The following is a 12,494-nucleotide window of genomic DNA, read 5'->3' as shown; positions in this document are numbered from 1 at the left end:
GTGGATCAGTGTGTATGAACTGTTTTTTACAGTTTTTTTACACACTGATCACCCAGCCAGTGTTCCCAAACAGTGAAAACACCAACACCTGTCACACAAGTGTACCACATATGTCCTAGTAAACATCTGCCCCACACCTGTCCCAATAAACATCTGTTCGTGATGATCTGTCACATCTGTCCATGATCATCTGGCACATCTGTTACATCTGTCCATGATCATCTGCCACATCTATCCATGATCATCTGGCACCTCTGTGTGTGATCATCTGTCACATCTGTCACATCTGTCCGTGATCATCTGTGCACATCTGTCTGTGATCATCTGGCGCATATGTGTCTGTGATTATCTGGTGCACATCTGTCCGTGATCATCTGGCACACATCTGGTGCACATCTGTCCATGATCATCTGCGCACATCTGTCCACGCTCATCTGGCACACCTGTGCGTGATTATCTGCCACATCTGTCAGTGACCATCTGCGTACACCTGGTGCACATCTGCCACATCTAATTCCATTCTTCTGGTGCTCCAGGGCCTTCAAAAATGTGATAGGTACTCAGGAAAAGAAATGTGTAATTTATGCCTTAAGAACGCCTGACGGTGCTACTTGGATGTTGGGCCTCTCTATGTGGCCAAGCTGTGTAAAAGTCTCACACAGGTGGTATCGCCATACACAGGAGGAGCTGCAGAGTGTATTTTGGTTTGTGATTTTTGCTATATACATGCTATGTGTTAGCAGTATCTTATAAATTGACAACTTTATGTAAAAAAATATGTTTTCATTTTCTTTCCACATTTTCCCAAAAAAGCGGGGAAAAATGACATGTTCAAAAGACTTATTATGCCTCTTAGAATATACATTGGGGTGTTTGCCTTCCAAAATGGGGTCATTTTGTTGGCATTTCTATTGTCCTGGTGCTCCAGGGTCTTCAAAAATGTGATAGGTAGTTAGGAACTAAATGTGTAATGTATGCTCCTACCGTGTTTCCCCGATAGTAAGACACCCCCGATTGTAAGACGTATCGGGAGTTTCAGAGGGGTCGGCTAATATAAGCCATACCCCGAAAGTAAGACATATGTCTTACTTTCGGGAAAACACGGGGGTATTGCCGCCTCCAGTGGCGTACTAAGAGTGGGGCGGGGGGTGCGGGCCGCACCGGGTGCCACACCCTGGGGGGGGGTGCCAGGCCAGCGCCCTCCCCCTCCGACTGAAGAGACAGCGCCATTCTGATCAGTCTCGGGCAGCGGCTGTCACTCACAGCCGAGCAGAGTGAAGCCGCCTCCCCCTCCTCTTGTATGGCTACACAGTGCTGTCCATGAAGGAGAAGGAGGGGGAGGCGGCTTCACTGAAGCCGCCTCCCCCTCCTCCATACACAGCACTGTGTAGCCATACAAGAGGAGGGGGAGGTGGCTTCACTCTGCTCGGCTGTGAGTGACAGCCGCTGCCCGAGCATGATCAGAACGGTGCGACGCAACCACAGAGAAGGGGATTATTGCGCCAGGTCCCGGATCACTGCCGACAGGTGTCACTGGCTCTGTGTCCTCCCGGTACAGGTCAGTGCTGGTCATACAGAGAGAGACCAAGGAGGGGGAGGGGGAGGGGGGTGTGAAGAGATTCTCTGCAGCTCTTATTATGTAACCGCAAGATGCAGCTGAGGAGGACTACAAGTCCCAACATACCGGGCTGTGTGGGCTTACAGTTCTCCTCTGCTGAGCATAGCAGCTTTGTATGCTTGGACTTGTAGTCCTCCATAGTGCAGCCTTGCATGCTGGGACTTGTAGGCCTCCTCTGTAGTACAGTGCAGCCTTGCATGCTGGGACTTGTAGTCCTCTGTAATGCAGTGCAGCCTTGCTTGCTGGGACTTGTAGTCCTCTTCTGTAGCGCAGTGCAGCTCTGCATGCTGGGATTTTTTTCCAATATAAGACATACCCCGAAAGTAAGACATAGTGGGGCTTTTGGGGATAAAAAGAAAGTAAGACACTGTCTTACTTTCGGGGAAACACGGTAGAATGCCTGATGGTGCTCCCAACATGTTGGGGCCTCTCTATATGGCCAGACAGTGAAAAGGTCTCACACATGTGATATCACCACACTCAGGAGTAGTAGCAGAATGTATTTTGGGATGTAATTGTAAGTTTATCTACGCCATGTGTGAGAAATAACTTGTATACATCAGGATTGATCAATTTTCAATGATACGTAGCATAGCTTGTAGACTCTTTAACTTTCACACAAACCTATTATCATGCAGTTATTGGTATTTTTTTTTACCAAAGACATGTAGCAGAATACATTCTGGCCTGCCTAAATTTATGATGAAATTAGATTTTATTGGATTTCTTTGGGCCTCTTACCTTTTCAGTATACTGTCATACAACTATTTTTAGGTGAGCCTAAAACATAAACATACTACCTCCTACTCTTTCACTATTTAAGAAAACATAATACAAAATAACTCTATCCTATAACAGACTTCTTCTTTTTTAATACAATCCCATCAAGGGTTATCCTTGTTGTTTACAGTATAGCTGCTACTCTACTTTTCAATAATTTTTTATTGAGAATCATTGTAGCAGTCATAGACTGCAGAATAATATTTTCCCACATTTTAATTACTTAATGACTTAATTAATTCATTTAGAACTATTTTACTTACAAAGGTGCTCTTTGAGTATTCATTGACTAGGCAACAAATTATAAAAAAAATAAAAGTTTCTTACCTCTGACAGAAAAGTTTGTGCAGATTTCTGGGCTCCTACATGCAGTAAATATTCATACACATATAAAGCTAATCTGAAAAGAGAAAAAAAAAAAATATTTCCAACAATACCAAACTGCGTATGCAAAAACAATCACCATGCTTTATCAGGTATAAATTGATCTTTTGACTTTAAAACAACTTTTAACCACAGCCTGTAAATGATCCCCTTCATTATTTGGCTTATGAACAGGTGTTGCAGTAGGTACTAAAGAACTAAAGTAAAGTTTTTTTTTTTTTTTTGCCATCTGTGTCCCATTGGGGATATTTTTCTTCACTTCTTGTCCCATGGCAAAAGCAGGAAGTGAGAGGAGATCCATCCAAAGTAAAGAAATACCTGGTTGTCATCAGGGTCACCAAAACTAATGCTACCAATAAAAGATTTCTCCTTTATTCCTGTTCTGTTGAATTCCAAAATTGGGGATTACATTTTTTTTTTTTTACTTTCACTCTTGGTGATAACAATAAACAGGACAAATATAAAGGGTGACATGCCCTAACTGTGGAACAGACAGTGATAAAAACCTGATGTGTGTTCTAATACCTCTCCATTTTATCCAAAACTTAAAAAAAAAAGTACTTTAAGCATCCATACATGTAACCCACTGCCAAACTGATTTAAAGTGATTGTGAACGCCTATTTTTTTTTAACCACTTCAGCCTCAGATCATTTGACTGCTCAAAGACCAGAGCGTTTTTTGCGATCCGGCACTGCGTCGATTTAACTGATAATTGCGTGGTCGTGCGACGTGGCTCCCAAACAAAATTGACATCCTTTTTCCCCACAAATAGAGCTTTCTTTTATTGGTATTTGATCACCTCTGCGGTTTTAATTTTTTGCGCTATAAACAAAAAAAGAGCGACAATTTTGAAAAAAAAAACACAATACTTTTTGCTTTAAAAAAAATCCCCAAAAAATATATAAAAAAACATTTTTTATCCTCAGTTTAGGACGATACGTATTCTTCTACATATTTTTCATACAACAAAATCTCAATAAGCGTTTATTGATTGGTTTGCGCAAAACTTATAGAGTCTACAAAATAGGTAGATCACACTCACAAAGCTCGCCGCAGGGTCGCGCGCGCATCAGCAAATTTAAAGGGACGTACCTGTACGCCCATTTGCCTGTCCGTACCATTCTGCCGACGTAAATGTTTGTGTGGCGGTCGGCAAGTGATTAATTATAAACATGTTATACTTACTTGCTCTGTACAATGGTTTTGCCCAGATCCTCCTCTTCTCAGGCCCCTTGCCAGCGCTCCTGGCTCCTGCCCTCCACTGAGTGGCCATCATAGCAAGCCGCTTGCTATGGGGGCACTCAGTGGGCTTACTCCCTGCTACCTCCTCACTGACTGTAATTGACAGCAGTGGGAGCCATTGGCTGTGTGTCTGAGCCTATAAGGAGGGAGAGAGCTGAAAGAGTCACTGCTCTCGTGCACATTGTTAAGATCAGGCTCAAATAAGTATAAGGGGGGCTAAGGGGGTGGAGCTGCACTGAGAAGGTTTTTTATCCTAAAGGATAAGTTCACCTTTAAAAAAAATAATATAAATGCACATCTTTTTGCAGGTAAAAAAAAATGTGCATTTTTTAAATTATTTTTACTAGGAGCCTAGAAAGCAATGCACCCACAATAAGCAGATCATGAATCGTGGGTGCCATAAAGGACTCCTGCAGACTTGTCAGTGTATCAGAGCAGGCTGACACACACTGACAGGAAGAGCCAATGAACTATCTAGAGTACTCAACAGCGCCCTGATAGTTCACTTAGAACTACAAGCCAACAGCTGCAAATAATGTCGGTAGTTGTAGTTTCCATTTACAGAACACTGTGAATGAATGACATGGTCGGGTGGATAGAGCCACTTTTTTTTTAAATAGTGACAGCGAGCGCCGGGATCCCCCTCTTTCTGTCAATAGATGCAGTGGATAGGGGAGACGCTGCAGGCGTAGGAACATAAAACACGTTCCACCCTTAAAATTGGTAAACTTATCCTTTAATGAAAGGGATGCATTAAGATAAAAAAACCTTCAGCCTTTGGAAACCACTTTAAGTTCATCACTCTCAGAAATGTTATAATAGATGTCTTTTTACTCTTTTCTCAAGCCGCATTGCAATTAAAATGGTAATCATTTTCCAATTAATTTAATTTGATCAGCTTATTTTAAATGCTTTAAAAGAATAATTTAAAAATAAGTTAGATTATACCACATATGTTGCATCCCCATAGAAATCCACTCCAGATATTTAAGGCTGACTGCTTCCATTTTTGATTCCACCTGAAATATTAGGTTTCAAAAAATGCTCAAAAAAAGTGTGCTAAAAAAAATCTTTTGTACACTCAATCAGAATGTCGATATGACTGGGCTATCAAACAGATTGAAATATATTCGGTTCAATGTCTTTCTTGAAACAAACCTCAAGAAGAGACAAAGTTCTAAGTCACCATTTGCAGTGAGTTGGAGTATTGACCCCTCACACCCAATTAAACTTGAACTGGACTAAAATGCTTTAATGGTTACAACATTTCTGAAAAAAAAACATGTAATCTTTGAATCAATCTGTGACTGTGCATCCTAGTGGAGACCTTTGGATCCAAGGCCTAGGATATACATACGCCAAGCTGAGATTAAGCCTCTCCCACCACTAAGGTATCCCTCCTGTCATTCAAAAATAAAAACTTTAGTGAGTAGTTGACGCTCTTGCATTCCGCTTGATGAAATCTTCACTAGGAGAAATAAATTATTATGTGATTGCGTCTGAATATTCGGGCAAGTATTAGAGCAGCAATGCTTGGCCATAGATGCAGGCACAATCACACATTCATTTTTTCTTGTTAGGTATTTTTGTCCAGGAGTTTAGTTTTGAGTCCAACAGATATTTTCTGCTACATTGTTCAAACCTTAATGAAGGGGATTTTTGACCGCCAGCGGTGAGTTCACTGCTCCTTCACCGCTCCAAAGAAGCTACTGGCAGGACTTTTTTTGACGCTCTGCCAGTGCACTGCTCCTGTGTGAAAGCCCTCGGGCTTTCACACTGGAGTGAAAGGAGCCGCTTCTTTCAGGCGCTATACAGGCACTTTTTGTAGCGCTGTAGCTCGTGAAAAACGATGCTGCCCCAGTGTGAAAGGGGCCTAAGAATCTTGCAGGTAGTAGTAATGTTCACACTTTTACTTCTTTCTGTTTTCTCACCGCTCCTCCACCGCTGCTCCCCATTGAAATCAATGGGACAGCACTACGATACCAACGGCAAAACGCAGCTCCGACTACGTTTGCGGGTGGATTTAACTACTAAGACGACGGTAAAAAAAACACCCCCCCTGCTAGCCTTCGGAGCTTTCACACTGGAGACACAGGAGTGGCTCTTTCAGGGCGCTTTACAGATGCAATTTTTAGCGCTGTAGCGCCTGCAAAGCACCCCCAGTGTGAAAGGGGTCTGGTGCTTCATAATATAACTTCAGCTTTAATATCTTACACTAAGCTAGTATGACATGGAAGAGTTTGTGTGGAAGTATAATACCATGATGTTCTGTTAACCCATTTTAAAAATAAAGTTATTGATGAAGTTATATAGATGAGAAACTCGACACAGCAGGTAGGTAGTGTTCCTCTGTGCATCTCAAGGTATCATTTTACATTTTGATTTAAATGTACTTTTAATGAAACCTTCATCATCTTACAAACAGGGGCGGACTGACCATTCAGCCACTCGGGCAGTCTCCCCGGGGGCCTCGAGCCACTAGGGGGCCCCATCAGGGTTGCCAGCCTCAGTAAAACCAGGGACAGTATGTAAAAATCTGTGTTTTTTTTTACATCTGTCTCTGAAATGTCCCTTATCAACATCCTTTTCGTCTAAAAATCCCAAGATTATAGCTGCCCCACCCCTCCATTACCTTCTCAGTCAATAGAAACATGTCTGTGTATACTGTGTGTACATGTATGTATATACTGTGTGATTGTATACTGTGTGTGTGTGTGTTTGTATACTGTGTGGTCCCATAATCTCTGATTGCTTGGGGGCCCCATAATCTCCTATTGCCCGGGGGCCCCATGAGTTGTCAGTCCGCCCCTGCTTCCAATACATCCGTGATGAAATAAACAGTAATGTGAGATTGTCAGACATATTTTATCAAAATTTTCTTGCAAGAACTTGCAAGGCCATCTCACAGATTTGCTATGGATAGAATAAAACAGACAGACACATTTTTCATTAATATGCATTGTAGGACTACAAGTCACCGTATAGCTTCTTTATTATCCATACAATTCAGCAGTAAGTCAAGACAGTTACAGGTTTCCTTCTGTGAATTTAGTCATTGTTAGCAGAAGCACATGTTGTAAGGACCACAGTCGATCATAAAGGGCAAAACGCCATAATACTGTACTGGCTTCAGGCCCTTTTCTGTGGAGACTGACAAGCTTGATATCAGATGGTATGCAGTGTCTCCTTGGTTTGTGTCAGTAGGAGGGCAACTGTGTTCAGAAAATGACTTACAATAGAGATGGCTAATAGATATCAGGTGACTAGGTCAGAAAGTGCAGCATGTAGGGGAGTACAAGGGCTGCACTTGTCCAGACACACACATTGCAGTCCCTGTTGGTTTTTCTGAAACATAGTGGCTTTCTGTAGAAGAGACTATATTCCAGTGTTAAAGCAGCCCCTGACACCCCATATTGCAGCATGCAAGGTTACATTTACAAGGCATTCCATCAGCTGTGCTCTATCTAATACACTGAACTCTGCTGCAAAGGGGTGGTATATAGTATAATGTGTGTTTAGCAATGCCAGTTTTTGGCTCACAGCGGGACAAGCCACATGTTACCATGTAATGTAAAGTAATAAAGTACAATACAGTAAAACCTTGGCTTGCGAGCATAATTCGTTACAGAAAAATGCTTGTAATCCAAAGCACTTGTATATCAAAGCAAATTTCTCCATAATAAATCATGGAAACTTAAATGATTTGTTCCACAACCATTTATTCATAGGTCTTTACATTTACAGTCCATATAAAAAGATTATAGCAATGTGATAGGTTGTGTAACCATAAAATGTCCATCCACAAATGGAAGCCTCCACAAGGGGATTAGAAGCAAAATCCATCAGAAGATACAGGGTATTAAAGAGAAGAGAGGCGCCTCTAAGTGTAGCAATATGGTTACATTTAATGAAGGTACAACATTTAGCAACTCACATGGTTGATGATTAAAAGAGGCACAACTAAGTATGCAGGCATCCGGAAAAAATCTGTCCTCATAGACCATTCTCCGCACCACCGGCTATCACCGCTGTCAGTCTGCAATCATAACTGGAAAGACTACCCTACAGTAGAGCGATCTGAAAGCATGGCTTGAACCGCTTGTGGAGTGCAGAGTGGAAGGGATGACATCAATGGTGGTGCAGAAGACGGTTTATGAGGACAGCTTTACCCCGGATGCCTGCATACTTAGATGTGCCTGGTTTAATCATCAACCATGTGAGTTTCTAAATGTTGTGCCTCCATTAAATGTAACCATATTGCTACACTTAGAGGCACCTCTCTTCACTTTAATACTCAGTTGTGACATGACCCTACTTGTATATCAAGATATGGCTTGTATATCAAAATGTATTAAAATGTCTTGTCTCGCAAAACGCTCTCAAATCAAGTTACTCTCAAATCAAGGTTTCACTGTATTCTACTGACCTGTGTGACCCAACTAAGCTAATATTTATTAAGTCCCTGCTGTCAGATTGCAATGTCCCAGGGAGAGGGATTCCTACCTATTCCTACCTTGCTTGCATGTATGCAGGAATCTGTTCTTTTTTCCTTCAGCCTTGTGGCTGAATGGAAAAAAATTACCTGTGTGCATCCAAGTTTGATGGGTAAGGTATGTCTTTTTGCTGATGTCGCAAAGGTGTGCAATAGGGTTGATATTCCTAGATGAGTTGGTAGTATGGAACATGGTTTGGCATTGCTGGAAGATTAATCTAAGCTGTGTAAAATTCAGTTCAATTTCCGAATGCAAAGGTTTCTGTTTGTCTATTTCAGATGGTTGAAAAAGCAAAGATGTAAATAAGGTTCAGGAGGGAAATATCTGCTGTATGAAGCTAAGCTCAAGAACATTGGAACAGGACCTCAAACTAGCGGGGGGGAAGTTCATAACTAGGAAAATGACGTTTTTTTTTACCAATAGAGTCGTTTATGCTTGGAACATACTTTCATTAGAGGTAGTGGGGTTGATTTACTAAAAATAGATCATAAAAATAGTTCATTTTTCTAGGGAAGTTGCACTTTTCAAGGGAATCTTCCCCAGAGCTTAGTGGATGAGGTGAAGCTCTACTGAGAACTGCACAGGTACCAGGATTTACATTATTATGTCAACTATAGGATAGCATCCCAGTGAAAGAAGTAAGAGCTTAACTGATTCCCGACCGGCACACGCCGATGTATGTCGGCAGAATGGCACGGCTACGTCCCTTTAAATTTGCTGCCGTTCCATCGCATGCACACCATTGGGCCGATACCTCCGTGAGTTGGGTCACGGGTCCCGCGCACTTTATCGCTGCAGGGATACCCACGATACTCACATCACGGAGAGGAAGAACGGGGAGATGCTAATGTAAACAAGCATCTCCCCGTCCTGCCTAGTGACAGTGTCACTGATCTCTGCTCCCTGTGATCGGGAGCAGAGATCACTGACGTGTCACACATAGCCACGCCCCCCCACAGTTAGAATCACTCCCCAGGACATACTTAACCCTTACACTGCCCCCTAGTGGTTAACCCCTTCACTGTCAGTGTCATTTACACAGGAATCAGTGCCTTTGTATAGCACTGATTGCTGTATAAATGACAATGGTCCCAAAAATTTGTCAAAAATGTTTGATGTGTCCGCCATAATGTTGCAGTCACGATAAAAATCACAGATCGAAAGCCATTACTAGTAAAAAAAAAAATTATTAATAAAAATGCCATAAAACTATCCCCTATTTTATAAACACCATAACTTTTGTGCAAACCAATCAATAAACGCTAATTGCGATTTTTTTTAACAAAAATATTTAGAATATGTCAGCCTAAACTAAGGAAAAAAAAATGTTTTTTATACATTTTTGGGGGGTATTTATTATAGCAAAATGTAAAAAATAATGTGTTTTTTTTTTTCAAAATTGTTGCTCTTTTTTTGTTTATAGCGCAAAAAATAAAAACCGCAGGGGTGATCAAATACCAACAAAAGAAATCTCTATTTATGGGAAAAAAAGACGCCACGTTTTGTTTGGGAGCCACGTCGCACGACCGCACAATTGTCAGTTAAAGTGACGCAGTGCCGAATCGCAAAAAAGTGCTCAGGGCCTTTGGCCAGCAAAATGGTCTGGGGATGAAGTGGTTAACAAAGTTTGTGTTGTAATTCTAATCAAGGCATTGCCTGCAGGAGTGCTGTGATATCTTTTAAAGGTAATAAATACGTACATTTACAGCTACAAATTACTTGTATGCACGCGCTTCACATGAAACATATATCTAATATGAGTCTGAGATCCACTTTACAGAGGTGGAATCTTCATTATAACAAATAACAAATCCTTTTTTCACTGTAGTTCCTGTTACAAGAAGCCTGTCATCTCTAGTGCCATCTGCCAGTGTTCTATCCGATTACTGCTACCAATCAGGTGCAACGGAAGTGATGTTCCGACCAAAAAATACTTACTGCGCATGCGCGATGTGTTCCACCATGCATTCCACGGCGAGCTATGCAATCCACACACTTTATGATCTGACGTATAGCGGTATTCTGATAGAACACCGCCCCTCCTGCAATGAAGACACATTCTCCTCTCACAGGGGACACTCTCGCCCACTAGTGGTGGTTCTAGCTCCGCAGTGGAAAAGACACCATGCAGACATCTTACTATACCCAGATACGTCTTGAATTTCACAGTAATTTTAGCAATAAAGTGAGTGTATATAAAAGGTAATAGTATATTGATAATTGTGATATTGACTTATATACACTCACTTTATTGCTAAAATTACTCTGCAATTCAAGACATAGCTGGGTGTACTAAGATGTCCATATGGGTGATCACAATACAGCTACTGGTCAGATCATAAAGTGTTTGGAATACATAGCGCGCTGTGGAATGCATCGCAGTAAGTATTTTTTGGTCGGAACGTCACTTCTGTTGCACAATCTGATTGATAGTGGTAGTCTGATAGAACACTGTAACAGTGTATCTCTGCAACACTTTACAAAGATACAGTTTGGGAAATGTATCAGTTTTGCTATACAGCCAGACAAACCAAAACAGGAAAAATGACATAGCTTGTGAAACAGAAATACTGTGGGAATGCAGCTCATAAATTTCTTCATCTGCTTTGAAAATCACTGCACCAATATAAAACATGTCAATAACTTGTCAGTAACAAAAAGTTAGCCTCACTGTGTATGTAGCGCTACGCCTGGAGGAGTTGCTGATTGACTAGGTCTTTCTGCTTTAGGAGATAATGTCCCAGTCTGGTAGTACCTGAACTCACCAACATACCTGGGGTTGAAAAAGGCTTTTAGTAAAGAGTAAGCAAAACAAAGGGATAAAATGAGTAGCAGCAAACAATAGCAATGAGCATCAATAAAGTGAATAACCAGTACAGTAACATATATACATACATATACAGTATATATGTGTGTGTGTTTGTGTGTGTGTGTATACAGTATCTCACAAAAGTGAGTACACCCCTCACATTTATGTAAATATTTTATTATATCTTTTCACGACACTGAAGCAAAGACACTTTTCTACAATGTAAAGTTGGGCCCAATTAGCCATTTTCCCTTCCTGGTGTCATGTGACTCGTTAGTGTTACAAGGTCTCAGGTGTGAATGGGGAGCAGGTGTATTAAATTTGTTGTTATCGCTCTCACTCTCACTCTCTCATACTGGTCACTGGAAGTTCAACATGGCACCTAATGGCAAAGAACTCTCTGAGGATCTGAAAAACAGAATTGTTGCTCTACATAAAGATGGCCTAGGCTATAAGAAGATTTCCAAGACCCTGCATGGTGGTCAAGACCATAAAGCAGTTTAACAGGACAGATTCCACTCAGAACAGACCTCACCATGGTCAACCAAAGAAGTTGAGTGCATGTGCTCAGCGTCATATCCAGAGGTTGTCTTTGGGAAATAGACATGAACATGATAACGACCTCAAACACACCTCCAAGACTATCACTGCCTTGCTAAAGAAGATGAGGGTAAAGGTAATGGACTGGCCAAGCTTGTCTCCAGACCTAAACCCTATTGAGCATCTGTGGGGTATCCTCAAATGGAAGGTGGAGGAGCGCAACGTCTCTAACATCCACCAGCTCCGTGATGTCATCATGCAGTAGTGGAAGAGGACTCCAGTGGAAACCTGTAAACTCCATTCCCAGGAGGGTTAAGGCAGTGATGGAAATTAATGATGGCCACACAAAATATTGACACTTTGGGCCCAATTGTTGCCAGCGGTTTAGACATTAATGGCTGTGTGTTGAGTTATTTTGAGGGGACAGCAAATTTACACTGTTCTACAAGCTGTACACTCACTACATTACATTGTAGCAAAGTGTCATTTCTTCAGTGTTGTTACATAAAAAGATATAATAAAATATTTACAAAAATGTGAGGGGTGTACTCACTACTGTTTAACATGGAGGTGGGTCGCTAATGTTTTGGGGATGTGTGAGCTACAAAGGCACAGGAAATTTGGTCA

The 12,494-nt window shown here is 41.5% G+C and overlaps 1 protein-coding gene across 5 annotated transcripts in view; it reads right to left on the bottom strand.

Annotated features, from left to right (window-relative positions):
* The window catches only part of SSBP4 (single stranded DNA binding protein 4), a 660,119-nt gene that overhangs the window by 541,687 nt on the left and 105,938 nt on the right, over positions 1-12,494 (bottom strand). For 3 of the 5 annotated variants that reach the window (XM_077475913.1, XM_077475915.1, XM_077475911.1), the window contains exons 2-3: positions 11,190-11,291; positions 2,726-2,798 (exon numbers count right to left, since the gene is read on the bottom strand). The exons of 1 other annotated variant lie outside the window; for it this stretch is intronic. In XM_077475913.1, coding sequence (XP_077332039.1) covers positions 2,726-2,798; positions 11,190-11,291 — 175 coding nt within the window. The remainder of the gene's footprint in view (positions 1-2,725; positions 2,799-11,189; positions 11,292-12,494) is intronic. One more of the 5 variants, XM_077475914.1, reaches the window with a different exon arrangement.

The sequence above is a fragment of the Lithobates pipiens genome, unplaced genomic scaffold (genome assembly GCF_037356315.1).
Source record: "Lithobates pipiens isolate NorthernLeopardFrog02 unplaced genomic scaffold, aLitPip1_a1.2 Scaffold_13, whole genome shotgun sequence".
NCBI classification, from domain to species: domain Eukaryota; kingdom Metazoa; phylum Chordata; class Amphibia; order Anura; family Ranidae; genus Lithobates; species Lithobates pipiens.
This window is presented reverse-complemented; position numbering and strand designations above follow the sequence as displayed.